The sequence below is a fragment of the Petromyzon marinus genome, chromosome 31 (genome assembly GCF_048934315.1).
Source record: "Petromyzon marinus isolate PM22_M1 ecotype Great Lakes invasive population chromosome 31, UKy_Petmar_22M1.pri1.0, whole genome shotgun sequence".
Taxonomy (NCBI): domain Eukaryota; kingdom Metazoa; phylum Chordata; class Hyperoartia; order Petromyzontiformes; family Petromyzontidae; genus Petromyzon; species Petromyzon marinus.
The window spans coordinates 3,331,055-3,346,695 of record NC_133697.1 but is presented as its reverse complement, the minus strand read 5'-3'; the positions used below and the strand labels follow the sequence as shown (position 1 = coordinate 3,346,695).

General features: G+C 53.0%; 1 protein-coding gene across 3 annotated transcripts in view; it reads left to right on the top strand.

Annotated features, from left to right (window-relative positions):
* The window catches only part of LOC116947653 (1-phosphatidylinositol 4,5-bisphosphate phosphodiesterase beta-4-like), a 41,220-nt gene extending 25,947 nt beyond the window's left edge, over positions 1-15,273 (top strand). For all 3 annotated transcript variants that reach the window (XM_076070997.1, XM_076070996.1, XM_076070998.1), the window contains 16 exons: positions 863-987; positions 1,089-1,140; positions 2,398-2,500; positions 2,679-2,843; positions 3,440-3,644; positions 4,334-4,422; positions 4,784-4,946; positions 5,391-5,440; positions 7,194-7,259; positions 8,765-8,880; positions 9,058-9,133; positions 9,755-9,930; positions 10,745-10,846; positions 12,421-12,478; positions 12,886-12,972; positions 13,869-15,273. In XM_076070997.1, coding sequence (XP_075927112.1) covers positions 863-987; positions 1,089-1,140; positions 2,398-2,500; positions 2,679-2,843; positions 3,440-3,644; positions 4,334-4,422; positions 4,784-4,946; positions 5,391-5,440; positions 7,194-7,259; positions 8,765-8,880; positions 9,058-9,133; positions 9,755-9,930; positions 10,745-10,846; positions 12,421-12,478; positions 12,886-12,972; positions 13,869-13,907 — 1,672 coding nt within the window. In that variant the 3' untranslated portion in view covers positions 13,908-15,273. The remainder of the gene's footprint in view (positions 1-862; positions 988-1,088; positions 1,141-2,397; positions 2,501-2,678; positions 2,844-3,439; positions 3,645-4,333; positions 4,423-4,783; positions 4,947-5,390; positions 5,441-7,193; positions 7,260-8,764; positions 8,881-9,057; positions 9,134-9,754; positions 9,931-10,744; positions 10,847-12,420; positions 12,479-12,885; positions 12,973-13,868) is intronic.
* The last annotated feature ends 368 nt before the right edge of the window (positions 15,274-15,641 follow it).

The window sequence follows — 15,641 nt, the reverse complement described above, 5'->3', positions numbered from 1 at the left end:
GTGAGTGAGTGAATGGGTGAGTGAGTGAATGGGTTATTGAGCGAGTGGGTCAGTGAGTGAATGGGTGAGTGTACGTATGGGTAGGTGTATGGGTGAGTCAGCGAGTGGGTGAGTGAGTGAATGGGTTAGTGAGTGAATGAGTGAGTGAGTGGGTGAGTGAGTGAATGTGTGAGTGTATGGATGGGTAAGTGTGTGGGTGAGTGTATGAATGTTTGGGTTGTTGTGACCTGCGGTGTGGGTGAGACGGCCCGGTCAGGCTGGTAGACTGAATCCTCCACAGCGATATTTATGTATGTCCTCGCCCCACGGCTTTGGCGATTGGCAGACATTCCCGGGCCGTGGTAGTACCCATCCACGAGACGCGGTCTGCAGGGGTTTTAATTTCTCTTAAGTTAAATATTTCACCTGAATCCATCGCTACAGATGGAGCGTCTCATTTGCCAGGGGGGTGGTAGTCGATGACTCGCACGCATTGACCACGTGACGACGCCGCCGCCGCGTGTACACGCACACACTCATGCAGTGCGTTTTGAATTAAAAACAGTTTTTTGGGCTAAGTTTGTTGTCCTTCCCCCACACCTCCGATGAGCACAGTTGGCTTCGTACGACACGAAAGAAGTTCAACGTACATACACTAATACACGCTTTACACCTGTAACTTACATGCCTTGGCTCGGCTACACGGCCCCTCTCATCGTGTTCTAACACTCCCAGTGAAGCCCTTGCACGCGCGTGGGGTCCGGGCTCACCCTGCCTGGCCGCCGCACCAGGTAAGGGCGGGCGCGTTGCCTCTCTCCCCTCCCGCGGGTTCCTCCGGGGAACCGTCCCAGACCTGCGAGCCAGTGACCCTTGACCGCTGCAGCTACAACAAGCGGCAGATGAGCCGCATCTATCCCCGGGGAGGCCGCGTGGACTCCTCCAACTACATGCCGCAGATCTTCTGGAACGCCGGCTGCCAGATGGTGTCCCTCAACTTCCAGACGCCAGGTGATTTCACAGCAGCTTAGGGCGGCGCCTGTCCGGTGTGGACCACAGCTGTGGACCCACCAACCTGAACCTTGTGGCGCTGTCTCTGTCTTCTTTCCCAGATCTGGCCATGCAGCTCAACCAGGGGAAGTTCGAATACAATGGATTCTGCGGGTAAGTGATTCAGGGCTTCTCAAAGTCCACGAAACCACTGCTGGTGTGAGCGGTGGTTCCTCGGTCCCAGGTCACCGAACTTGTAATCCACAGGGTGCCGTACGATACCGTCTCTCGGCACAGCAGCTGAAATAACGGCACAAGTTTCTTAAATCCCCTGCACCGCCTCTGTCCACCCAGTTTAAGAGTATTTGGCTGCTATAAATGTCCCCCCGTGATGAGACACTTCCTTGAGCTGCCGTTTGCGGCCAGGTAGCTTCTGAGCTGCATAGCTCAGCGGCCCGTTCCTGGTAAAATAAAAAATAGTTATTTAGCGATGTAAAGGTTTACATCACAATCAATCAGGTGGTCGCACGTGTGGTGGGGTAAAGTGAGCGTACGCCCACCTCTTGCAACGCGTCTGATCAGCATGGAAGCGTAGACCAAATCCCCTGTAAAGCTCCTTCCAGCGATGGCCCTGCTGTCAGCAGGGGTGCAAGCGAGCAGTTGTAGGGCTGCACCTTTACCGGTTGCCTACAGCGTGGCAGCAGCAACAGCAGTGCCACTAGGCTCTTGCAGTGTCGCTGTGTCACAACAACGTGCTGCTGGTAGCGCTCTTGGCGAGGTTCATGAACTGGGACCGGAGCTCGGAGCGAGTCCAGTGGCTGGTCGCCGCCTTTGGGCAAAAGTGAAATAAATCCTCTCTCCACGGCGCTCGCACCTGCCTACCGACACCTGTGTACCAACACATTCATACTGGTTGTAGCTGTTAAGTTAGAGAGGACGAACAGGTTAAAAAGTAGCGATTCTGAGTCTCTGTCCTACCAAAAAGTTTGAACGGATAAAACAAAGCGGAACAATGAAGCAAATCTAAATCGGTGCGAAAGCAACTGCATAAAAAAGATCTGAGAAACACAATCGATAAAAGATATTGTGCACACGGCATCGTGTCTGTGTGTCACGTCTACACGTATATGTGTAGACATATACGTATAGACGTGTGTGTGTAGATGTGTGTGTGTAGATGTGTGTGTGTAGATGTGTGTGTAGATGTGTGTGTAGACGTGCGTGTAGACGTGTGTGTAGACGTGTGTGTGTGTAGACGTGTGTGTGTGTAGACACGTGCGTGTGTGTAGACGCGTGCGTGCGTGTATACGTGTGTGTGTAGACACGTGCGTGTGTAGACGTGTGCGTGTGTGTAGACGCGTGCGTGTGTGTAGACGCGTGCGTGTGTGTAGACGTGTGCGTGTCGAGGAACCTGCACGCGTCTGCGCGCAGGTTCCTGCTCAAGCCGGACTTCATGCGGCGCCCCGACCGCACCTTCGACCCCTTCTCGGAGACGCCCGTGGACGGAGTCATCGCCGGCACCTGCTCCGTCCAGGTGCGCCCCACCGGCACGAGGCACGCTTCGTCGCGTTCAGGTCCATTCGCTTTCACCGCTGAGAACTCGAGATGCCGGGGAAGTGTCTCGTTTGCAAGAGCGACCGACCCGTCTCTCAAAGGCCACGTGGGGGGGGGGGACCCTTTGTCTTTGCGCCGCGTTGCATGAACACGCGCAGGTCATCTCGGGCCAGTTCCTTTCCGACCGGCAGGTGGGCACCTATGTGGAGGTGGACATGTACGGGCTGCCCACCGACACGATCCGCAAGGAGTTCCGTACTCGCCTGGTGCCCAACAACGGCCTCAACCCCCTCTACAACCAGGAGCCCTTCGTCTTCCGGAAGGTTCGACCGCACCGCTACCCGGCGCCCCCCGCGGCCCGAGGGCGTCGCTCCGCCACGTTACCAGGTTCTAGGTTGCGAGGTTTCTAGGTCCCAGGTTACCAGGTTCTTAGGTCCCAGGTTGCGAGGTTTCTAGGTCCCAGGTTACCAGGTTCTAGGTTATGAGGTTCCTAGGTCCCAGGTTACCAGGTTCTTAGGTCCCAGGTTGTGAGGTTCCTAGGTCCCAGGTTACCATGTTTTAGGTTATGAGATTCCTAGGTCCCAGGTTACCAGGTTCTTAGGTCCCAGGTTGTGAGGTTCCTAGGTCCAAGGTTCTAGGTTGTGAGGTTCCTAGGTCCCAGGTAACCATATTCTTAGGTCCCAGGTTGTGAGTTTCCTAGGTCCCAGGTTAACAGATTCTAGGTTCTGAGGTACCTAAGTCCGAGTTTGCAAGGCTCCTAGGTCCTAGGTTACCAGGTTCCTAGGCTCAGTGTTGCCAGGTTTTTAGACCCCACCTTCTGAGCTTCCTCGGTCCCAGGTTGCAGGTTTCCTAGGTCCTTGGGTTGCCAGGTTTCGACGCCCCGGGTTGCGAGTTCCCTGGTTGACCCCGGCTCCCCCAGGTGATCCTGCCGGACCTGGCGGTGCTGCGGATCGCCGTGTTCGACGACAGCAACAAGCTCATCGGGCAGCGCATCCTGCCACTCGACGGGCTGCAGACGGGCTACCGGCACATCTCGCTGCGCAACGAGGGCAACAAGCCCCTCTCCCTGCCCACCGTCTTCTGCAACATCGTCCTCAAGACCTACGTCCCCGACGGCTTCGGAGGTCCCGTGCTCGCCCTCCGCTCGCCCTCCCTCACTAAATTGCGCTCACCGGGGCTGACCGCGCTCGATCCAATGGAGTTCACTGGCGCTCGGCACGCTCGCCAAACAGCGGCACGCTCACCAGCGCGAACTACAGTTGACGCACTACAGTTGACGCGCTCGTCCGAGTGACGTTCACCACATGTAGCAACGTTCAGACACCTACGACCCGGTGGGCCGGTCCATTCCGAGGGCCCGTGGGTTGGTCTGTGTGGGGAAATTGCAAATGTGATTTGAGTAAAAATATGAATATTTGTTTTTATTAAAATATTTTATTACCTGTAATATCTACGCTTCATTGCTTATTTATGCTCTCAGTTGGCATTAAGTCCCCACACATTCGGCAGACCCAAAGTTTCTTCCTCACCGGCCCCATTAGTTTTTTTTGGGCCCAGCCCCAAATGGGCCGAGTGAGGATCGCACGGCAATTTGGGCCCCGATGTTGTAGTGCCAGTCCGTCACCTGCCCACGACCATTAAGTCACCCCAATTCCGGCACTCTCCAGCACTAAACCACTCTCGCCAATGGCACTCGCACCCGAGTCGGCACAACGGCAGGCACGTTTGCACGCGTGTGCCGGCCGCTCACTGTCGATCTTCGTCGTCGTCACCATCCTTCTTGTAGCTCCATCCTCCCCGTGTGCTTCCGCAGACTTCGTGGACGCGCTGTCGGACCCCAAGCGCTTCCTGTCGCAGGCAGAGAAGCGCGCCAACCAGATGCAGGCCATGGGCATCGAGGCGGTGAGTGTCTGGGCCGCGCGCCGGTGACGAACGAACAGTGCGACGCTCGTGCAGGGTCGAGCGGGCTCGTCATGTTTTGAGGCGGAGCACGCAGTCCCTACCTCGGCTGCACCTGATAGAGGTCGATTCTGCGCTGGGCAGCCGTCAGGGTGATTGGGGATCCAGCACTCACCGATGATTCACGCGCTCCAGTATAGTCGCCTCATTTATTCTTTGTTGTATCTTTACTCGCAGATGCTGGACATCTGCGAGTATAGATTCTGATTACGATGACTCATTCTTCTTTTTTCATTGCCGCTACCACTCAACCAAGTGAAGGGATGCGTGAGCGAGATGCACTCCGATGGACTTTGCCTTTCAGAGCGACATAGGGGACGTGCCCGAGACCCGAGGCAGCGTCAACCGCGGCGCCGCCACTCCCCAGACCAGCGGCACGCAGAGCCGCGGCGCGCAGAGCCGCGCCACGCAGAGCCGCGCCGCTCCGAGCGCTGGAAACGGCGCCGTGCCCGGCAAGGCCAGCAAAGGTCCGGCTCCCGGCTGCTCGCCCACGACGTCGCCCCCCCACCCCCCGGTGCCGATAAACGGTCGCGGGGACGTCGCCGCTTGTGACGGAGGCGTGCGGTCAGAGTCCGACAGGCTGTCCTGGCTAATACCGTAGTGGCTGCGGTATAGGGTCGCCACCTGTCCCGGGTTGGACCCGGTCAGTCCGGGAATGGGCATCTGTGTTTGCTGCATTGAACTTTATTGTGATATATTGCAACAGTTTGATAGTCGCAGGGTGACTGATAAATATGTCCGGGGTTTGTCCGTGTGAAAAATTACTTGCACACCAGTTACTGTACGGTCATTGGGAAACAATGCGATCGTCGCTCGTGACAGGAGTCTTGAGACTCGGTGAGTCTTTCCTGGGTAAAGAAGCTGAATCACGATAATAATCCTTGGCCTTCTCTTCCCCGGTTCCACCCCAGACGAACCCCTGGTGCCTCCCGTGTGTGTGGACACGCTGAGACACTCCAAGGTGCGTTCATGTGGCCCTTGACGGGCAAAACAAGCGAACATATGCGCACGCATACACACACAAGTGCCGAGGCACACCCACGTACGCGCACACATGCATACGCACACTGTAGCTGGTGATAGGAAGTGGACATTTGATCTGATCTCAACCTCGACACGAGACGAGCCACGCTGGCTACCGATCACGCAATCCACACCATCAAATCTCACCATGCAGTGTGTACCGGCAGCCGTAACGGAACACCGCGGTGGCTAGGAGATGTTATTATCTCGCCTGGTATATACAGGAGGTTGTGGCTTCGATCCAGACCCTGACGCCTGTATAGTTGTAGTTTGCATACTCTCCCTGTAGTTGCGTGGATTTTTCTCTTGGTCCTCCGGTTTTGTCCCTCCACATTTAGAATCCACATGCGTTTAGAGCATTTGGCTGCTAGAAATGTCCACGTGATAAGCCACTTGATTGAGCTATGATGTGGCCAGATCGCTTGTGAAAAAGAGCTATACAGCTCAGTGGGCCTTACCTAGTAAATTTTTAAAATAATTTTGTTTTTTAGTCTACGCACTCTTTAGTTCTATTCGGTAAAGTCACGTAAAAAAACAACAAAAAATAAAAAAAATCACGACGTTTCGGCCACAACACAAGTGGCCTTCATCAGGTGAAGGGACCAGACTGTCTAGAGGACAGCGCTGGAGTGAACACAGCCAAGCTCAGACCGCGACCTTTAAGCTGTGTGAGAGGAAGCAGAGCGCCTTGACAAAGGAATTAGCATAAAAAATTGCATTTAATTGGCGGACTTAGCATGATGAACGATGTACAGGGGGGGGAGCATGTGCAGACCTGCGAGGGGGGGGGGGAGTTTACATATTGATGGTGTGAAAAGGTAATTTAAGCAGATGCGAAAGTTTGGGATACCACTACTTGAAAAAATATACTGTACCATTGAAAATTAGTTGAATGTTTGGTTTGATTCAGAACATCTTTCCAATGGTTGCTTAATTTTAAACCATCCTCTCGGTTGAAATTGTGTCTGTGTTTGTAAATCTGAATTGCCTCGTGAACAAATCTCTGATAAAAACCCGTGGGTTTGCAAATAACCTTTTTAGTCTACGATCCGCAGCCCACGGCGATCGTGCTGCTGCCATAGCACGAACCTCGTGAAGCGATACGGTCAGCGCAGTTTCACCGGCGGCAGATGTTCCGGATTAATCCTTGAGCCGGAGCCATTTTTGCACACACGGTGTGTTCATCGCTGCGCATTCGTGATGGATTGGACTCGTCATGAGAGCGCACGGCACCAAGGGTTCACACTTACCGCTGCTGCTGCTGCTGCTGCTACTGGCGCTTGGGAGAGTGGCATGTGGCGGCGATGCATGGTGGGGCTCTCATTGTTGCTGCAGTGGCGATGTGGGGCGAGGTCCTCAGAGTGTCGCTATGTGCGTGCGTGTGTGCATGTCAGTGGCGAGCGGTAGTGTCGTGGTTAGCGCGCTGCGTTATGAACGTGGCGACCCGGGTTCTATTCCCACTCATGGCCAACACTGGTGACGATTATCTAAACCGGTCCTGGACCTCCCCTAGGTTGACTCAGCCTCAAATGAGTACCTGGTGCGATGTGTAAACATCGTCACTAGGGAGACAAAGGCGACCGGACGTGGTGTGCTGTGCCGGCCTTCATACGTGCTCGCTGATAGCACTTGCTCCAACAGTTTAAGGCTATACAGGGGTTCTTTGTCTTTTTGCGTGTCTGCACCGTCAGTCATTCCTCAAGCTTCTCAAGAAGCAGGAGAAAGAGATGACCCTTCTCAAGAAGGCCCACGCCAAGGTAGGTCACTTTCCTCCCCCCCTCGTCGTCATCGTCCCTCTCTTCGTATTCCCAGCGGACGGTGGCAGTGCAACGATGGTGATGCAGAGGTGATAAACTATTTACAGTGGTACCTCGGAGATCGAACTTAATTCGTTCCAAAACTGTGTTCGAACACCGATTTGTTTGAACACCGAATAAATTTTCCCCATAAGAATGAATGGAAATGGCATTAATTGGTTCCCCACCCAAGGATGCTCCTATTATGGGCCATTTTTACACAAAGTTTACAATATTAAAATACAGTACAGTAGATAAAAGCATACAAAAAACAAGAAACACAGTTATAATTAATAGAATAAATGAACATTGAACGTCACTTTACCTGTAGTAAGGAGAGTGGATGGCTTGAGTGGAAGGTGGTGAGGAGGGGAGGAGGAGGAGGTGTCAGTGTTGCTTGCAAGGGGAGTCCCCCTCCACGTTGGGTAACTGCCCTTCTGGGGTTCTTTCTTTTCTTTGCCTTTTTTCGAGCACTAACTGTGATTCACTTGAGGGCCTTTTTACTAAAAACTGATCAAGAGAGGATTGTTTCTGCCTCCGTTTTAAGATGTTTCTGAAATGACTCAATGCATTATCATTAAAAAAAAACCTGCTCTGCTGGCTACTAACTGCCTTATCTGGGTGATATTTTTCTACAAAATTGTGTAACTCAGCCCATATTGCCACCTTTGAAAAAAGGCTTTAGTGTAGAGTTTTCTTTAAAGTTGGAAATTACCTGTTGGTCCATGGGCTGGATGAGAGGAGTCGTATTGGGGGGCAGGAACTTTACAGTGATAAAGGACGAGAGCTACGCGTGAACTGGGTCATCCGCCTTTGTCTCGGTCGCCATGGCTACGCGTCTCGGTCGCCATGGCTACGCATCTCAGTCGCCATGGCTACGCATCTCGGTCACCATGGCTACGCGTCTCGGCCCAAACCGGTTCTTTCCAGTTGTTCGACCTCCGAATTTTAGTTCGATGTCCAGGGCAAAAAACGGTCGAAAATTTTGTTCGATCACCGAATTGTTCGAGTTCTGGGGCGTTCAATCTCCGAGGTTCTACTGTAAAATATTTATTTTACCAAGTAAGGCCCACGCAACTATATAACTCTGGCCACAAATGAAAGCTCATCGAAGTGGCTTATCATGTGGACATTTATCGTAGCCAAATATTTTTTTACGTGGAGGGAAAAACGGGAGGACCCGGATAAAAATGCACGTGAACACAGTGAGAGAGAAATGCAAACTCCAAATAAACAACAGGTGGCAGGGTTGGGATCGAACCCACAACCTCCTGTATACCAGGCGAGGTAGTTAACATCTTGCCACCGCGGTGAGATTATGTGACGGTGGTGATGTGGGGGTGATGTGGCAGTGATATGATGCCGTGGTGATGATGTGGTGGTGATGCGACGGTGATGATGTGTTGGTAATGCGGTGATGATGCGACAGTGATACCGTGGTGATGATGCGGTGTTGCTGTGCAAAGGCGCAGGCCAGTCTCCAAAAGTCGTACACGGGACAAGGAGACAAAGTGACGAGCCAGTACGAGCGTGAGCGCAGCTCCATTCTCAAGCAGACAGAGAAGACCCTGGCCAAGAAAGGGTAAACCTCCCCGTCTTCTACTCTCCACCTGCCCTGATCCACCCTTCATCTCAGCTCCACCCTCACCACTCCACCCTCTCTGCTCCACCATCGCCGACGCCGCTCGTTTCAACCGAGCCGAGTGCCTCCGAGTATGAACGTGTGCTGCGCCGCGGGTGTGTGTCTGCCCGTCCCCAGCGAAGGTCACTGTGCCGGGCTGCAGAAGGAAACGGAGAAGCGGGTGGAGGAGCTCACCGTCGAGCACCAGCGCAAGGTGAGGCCTCCACCGCACAGGGCAGGCACCATGGCGTGTCGCGACGACCACGGGCACGGGTCCCGTGAACTCCGCTCGGTCTCTACCAGACACCGACTGTGTCGTCTCACCACTACACTGTCTTCAATAACCACCTTTTGGGCCTCCTGTGCTGAGAGACTGCGTTAAAAACGGAGCGCAGAGCCAACGGTCCGCAGCAAAGAGCGGGACAGCTCCGCTGCCTTCGCGCACATCTGGTCCGCCACTTGAACGACAAAAGTTGTTTCGTTTTTCACACATCAGCCACACAGCATTGGTTCAAGAAAAGCGAACTCGAGGCTGGTTTTGACATTCAATGTCTCATCGGCAGAGTCGGGCTTGTTTGAACCAACGCTGCCGCTGAACGATTACTTTGCATTCAGAAAATAAACGGATGCGGGCGAGGGATGCGATGGTAAGGAGGAGGGCGGAGAGGCGTCGAACGGCGATCGCCGTTTTTGAGGGACTGGTTGTGGGGCCACAGCAGCTGTCTACGTGGTGTTGTCTACGTTGCCGTGGCGTTGTTGATGTTGTTGCACCGGGTCTTGCGCAACCCGACCGACGGCACGACCGCCTCGCGTCCCGTCGTCCCGCGCGGAGCAGACGCAGGCGCTGCAGGCGGAGCGGGCGCGCGAGCAGGCGGCGCTGCAGGCACAGCAGGCGCGCAGGCAGGAGGAGGCGCGGACGGCACACGCCGCGCAGCAGGACGAGCTGGTGCGCGCGCTGCTGGCGGGCGCGCACGAGCAGCAGATCCGGCAGCTGCAGCTCACGCACGAGCGGTGAGGGCCGCCACCGCCACCGCCGCCACGGGATCGTCCTCTCAGCTTGCGAGTCTCAGGCCCGGGGTCGCCCGGGGTCGCCACATGCATGGGTTTGACGCAGATGGGTCCGGGAAAAGGCGCCTGTGTCTCGGGTGGCGGGAATTGATTCCAACCGAGATCGGCTGCTATGGTGCCACTCCTGGTATCTATTGCGTCGAGATGCGTTGCAGCAGGCTGCGTGGTGTGGATAGTGTCAGGCCGGCCGATAGATGTGTGCGGCGTCAGTCTGTGGGAAAAGTGGCGACCCTGCACCTTGAGCTCCTCCTCCTGGCTAACTCCACTGCCTTTTTTTTTCTCTCCGCCTGATGACGACCGCTTGTGTTGCGATCGAAACGTCGTGAGTTTTTGGTTTTTATTATTTTTATTTAATTATTTTTTATTTTATTATTTTCTATCTACGTGACTTTACCGAAAGAACCACTTAATATTAACTCCACTGCACTGTGCCTTTCAGAGTGACGGTGGATGTGTGTGGGTGTGTGAATCTATGGGTCTATATGCGAGTCTGTGGGTCTCTATTTGTTACCACGGGTCTCTATTTGAGAACCCACCTCCAGTACATTCCTGTTTTTTATTGAATCCACCTGCACACGGTGGCACTCGAGACTGGGAAATCCGAGGCGGACACTGCAGGCCCCACGGACTGAACGCACGCGCAGAAACTCCCATTTTCCGAATGGCGATTGCTCTTATCGGTTACCGCTTGGATGGTGCCTTTTGTTTTGTCGCTGGCCGCTTGACGTTTTTATCCTTTGGGCTTTGGACTTCCCAGGGACACGAAGCAGCTGGAGGGGACCCAGGCCAAGCAGTCGATGGAGGAGAGCAAGCTCATCAGCCAGGACCGCAGCATCAAGAACAAGGCCGAGAGGGAGCGGTAGGGCCCCTGCGTTGGCATTCACCCTGCGTACACATGCTATTTTACTATTTTTACTTTACCAGGTAAAGCCCACTGAGCTATGTAGCTCTTCTTCAGAAGCGACCGGGCCACAAATGATAGTTCAACAAAGTGGCTTATCATCGTGTGGAAATTTGTAGCAGCCAAATACTCTTGAACGCATGTTGATTTTAAATGCGGAGGGGAAAACCGGAGGAACCGCAGAAACATCTGCGCGACCACGGGGAGAGAGACACGCAAACTCCAAATACAGTCAAACCTTGGATTGCGAGTAACTTGGTCTGCGAGTGTTTTGCAAGACGATCACAACTGATAAACGAGTGCTTTGGATTACAAACACGTTTCCGGAAGGAATTATGCTCGCAATCCAAGGTTTTACTGTATACAGGCGTCAGAGTCGGGATAGGAGGTGAGGTAGTTAACATCTCCTCGCCACCGCGGCACCCTTAACATTGACAGTCTTTCTGAAGAACACCACGTTATGAAACATTTGCGTTATAATAACAACCATTGATTCAATGGGAATTAAGGCGTTAAGGGGTTAGTAGGGTTCGAAAACTCCAGCATGACTGACATGTTTCACGACAATTGATTCTATTACTGTACATTTTTTACGTATTCTTTTAGAATTACTGTGTTTTAGTGCGATGAAATAATTCGTTAATTAAATAAACACGTGAAAATTTGTGAAAAATGCACGTTACAGTGTTAGTCACTAAGCGGTAAAAAGCGTAGTCATGGGGGAGGGTGAAGAGAGAAGACGATGAAGGGTGTGAAGTGACTCACGTAACAGCCTTTAATGATAACATCTATTTAAGTTAAACATTTTTAACCATAATGCTTGAGACGAGTAGGGTAAAGCACAGTCCGCGATAACATGTGAAAAGCGTACGCAGGCCGAACAAAGACTGAGGCGCGTGGGTAGCGTCTAGAAGCATCCAGCAGTATCCCAATGCCTTGTGCGACGATGCTACGCCGAGGCAGCCGCACGACCGCTTTGTCCTACTCGCGCGACCAGGTTCCGTTCACTCGATTGCGTTGTATCCAATTCGCATCCAGCGTCATAAAAATGTGTTCCCTTCTACATTCATCGCGTTGTATCCAATTCGCGTTGCGAAAACAACACGCGGCGTTATTGCAGAACTGACTGAACATGGCCTTTAGGTGGGCATTCGTCTGCGAGTAGAGGACGACCGTTGCTGCTACTATACTGCCTTGAACTTTTATGAACGACTGAGTGTTTAAGGTTAGTGATTTGTCGTATTATCTGGCTGTATATCAAATGAAAAAATACACTTACTTTACTATGCAAGTTCAACATGTATGCGTTTTAATATTTAAGTGTTTTTTTTTTATTTAAGGCCCCTTTATAACATACGCTACAGGCCCCGCACTAGCTTAATCCAGCACTGATCAGCAGAGACATCACAGCGGGGTTCGCATCCCGCTGTTTACCTGACGCAGCCTGAGTGCGAGCTGCGATGCCACGGTGGGCTGACACGTACGGAGTCGTCACACCGGCCCCTTGTTGCTGGTTGCGTCTCGCCCTCTAGGCGACTGCGGGAACTGATCGCCAACAACACCAAAAAGTTCGTGGAGGAGAGGAAGAGGGTGAGTGACTGAGAAACGTGTCCGCCTGTCCTCTACCCCTCCGGCTGTTCGACGCAAACACACACACACACTCTCACACGTGAGCGTTGATACTGGCATTGCTGTTTGTTGTGAGGGAAAGCGTGTTGCATGGGATGTGTAAAATAAAATACGTGGAGGGACAAGTATGGGAGTTTTGAATACAGCAAGAACCCTTATCTAACACGACAGAGGGTCCTTGCCTATACACATCTGGCAGTTCATCAGCATTGGTTCCTGCGAGCCTCCGATAAGACACTGAATTTCACAAGCGGTACAGAGTTTGTGCGTGTTATCATATGGCGACGGACCTGGGAAGGAGGCGAATGGCCTGCTTCGCTATTTTGTTACGTTGCACGTGCGGCTGTGTGTATGCCTGCTGCGTGTAGCTACAAGGGAAGCAGGGTCGGGAGATGGAGATGATCCGCAAGGTGCAACAGGAGCAGCAGGAGACTTTGCGGGTGCAGCAGGAAAAGGTTTGTACCACGTGTGAACGCCCGATTCATTGGCCATTACATTATTTGCTTAGCTAGAGCCAACCCGGCCGTGTGGCTCAGTGGTTGGTGGAACGTTATGAGTTCAAATCCTGGTTGGGGGTTGACTCAGCTCAACTTCCCTTCAGTCAATAAAATGACTACCACTCAGTGTTGGGGTAAGTCAGCAGTGTATGCATGTATACATATGTTGAACTTCCTTCGCATTGTACTTAGCTCACCGTGGATATAATTCCTTCCACCATAGGAATATGGAAAGTCCATCACTGGCTCATGGCTGTGAATGGAAGATGAATACTGCCTCAATTCTCATTTGAGCCGGAATTCGCTTCACCTTGGCCATTCAAGCAGGCACCAGGGCACATTTCCAGTTAGCACAAGGGACTTGCAATCCAGGTCTCCCATTCTTAAATCTCTCCTCTTATGTCCACCCAGCTGTAAAAATATGGACGCCTGAGTCGATCGGCAGGTCACGTGTGGTGGGGTAAAGTGTGGGTACCGCCACCTCTTCCAAGTCGTCCAATCAGTGTGGAAGTGTAGGCCAAAGACCCTCTTGGGCTCCTTCCAGTGGATTCACTTCCACCAGTAGCGGCGCGAGCGAGACATTGCAGGGCTCTGCATCTTACCCTGTATCTGAAAAACGTGGCGGGCAAATGAACCACGTGGTCACCTGGACCGCTGTGCCGTTTGTCGGTTCGCACGCGCACGGCACTCGTTACGTTCCAACAAGATCGGCGAACAGTTTTGTAGATGGGCGGGAACGGTCGACCGGTTCTCGCTGAGCGGCTCTACGGACCCGCGCTACGCTGCTGCCGCCGCCGCCGCCACAGCCGAGAGTGACCTGAAGCCGCGTGCACGCGCGTGTTTGTGCTGCCAAGGTCAAGCGCGACATCCCCGAGGTGGCAGGGAGCCGGTGAGCGGCACCGGCCGTGGACGCGGGCGGGTACGGCGACGCAGACGCCGCGGGTTGCAGGGAGCTGGCCTCGTTGCTCCGCCGATGCAGCATCGGCCACGGGTGACGTTGGGCCCCGACTGCCCGGACGCGGCGGTTGTGGAGGAAAAAAGTGAACGACGTGATCTCGGATTCACCCACGGTCACTTTTTAAGGCGTCTCGTGGAGGAGCCGTCTATTCTCAGAAGTGTGAGCCATTCGCACACTCTGAACAAACTGGAATACTATAAAACTTTTATAAATGAGTCGATTTTTTTTTTAATCCGTGTGCCTACTATATACCGTTCTCGGGCAATGGCTTTTATCATTTTAAGTATATTTACCAAATGGTTGTGAATAATATATATGATAAATGTAGATTATAACAACTGAACATTATCACATGAATATAATGTTGTTGTGAACATCGGCCTGACGACTGTGGCCGTTTTACTCGCATGGGAAGATAAAAAGCACATGCTCTCCGCCAATGTGACTGGACCATTCCCGCGCACGCCCCGCGTGCCGCACCCCGGACGATGAAGCGTAATTGAGAGACACCAGGACCCGCGTTCAGCCCGGGGAGCTCTCAGACCAGAGGAGGTACTTCGTTACCCCGAGTTTCTCCCATCCCACACGGCTCCCGGTTGATGCTGCCACTCCTCTCTGCGGCTAATCGTGCGATCAGCGCTCAATCGGGGAAGTGGAAACAGTCGCCGCAACTAGTGGGGAAAGACACCGAGTCGGTGGCACCACTGTCTCCGCAGATGTTTTATTTGTAGAAAGGATCCGTGTCCAACCGAACTCTCCCTGGGTTACGCTGAGCCATTCGTGGTCCTTCCAAATGCAGCATGTTCAGCTCTCGGCTGATAACAATGTGTTGGGATGCCTTCTCTCGTAGTAATGTAATGCTCTAATTTTAAGGGTTTGGATAGTAGGGCTGCCACCTTTCACAGGCCAGACCCGGACCCCTCTCTCAGTCGGCCTAGGTCTGTTATCAAGACTGTGCAGTTTATTGACCAGATCTCGGTACAAATTAATTACTACACCAATTACACCAGACTGGCCCGGGTCAAATCCAGACGAGTGGCGACCCTAGGTTTGTGTTAGGGGTTGGGTGTAGGGGTTGGGGTTTAAGGTTAGGGACAGTAGGACCCATATGTGGGGACCATTCCCAGCCGTGAAATGGACAGAATGTCACGAATAATGTAGAATAGGTTATGTTACACAGCCCAATATGTACACCATTGGTTGCAAACTCGAGGTACAGCACAAAGAGAACTGTTTGTATCGTTACAAGTGTCAGGTATTCTTGTATTTGGGATACAACGGGTAATAAAAGACACTTTGTACCCAAGGCGTCCGTGTCCAACTGCAGTGTTAAGCCTGCCATCATTCATCTGGGGTGTCCCATCCATAACACTCGCACGTGTCATCACCCACACAGCACCCACACTCTGACACCCTCACCTACACAGCACCCACACTCTGACACCCTCACCCACACAACACCCACATCCTGACACCCTCACCCACACAACACCCACACCCTGACACCCACACAACACCCACACCCTGACATCCTCACCCACAACACCCACACCCTGACACCCTCACAACACCCACATCCTGACACCCTAACAACACCCTCACCCAATCATCCAAACAACACCTTCACCCTGACACCCACACAAAAACCCACACCCTGACACCCACACAA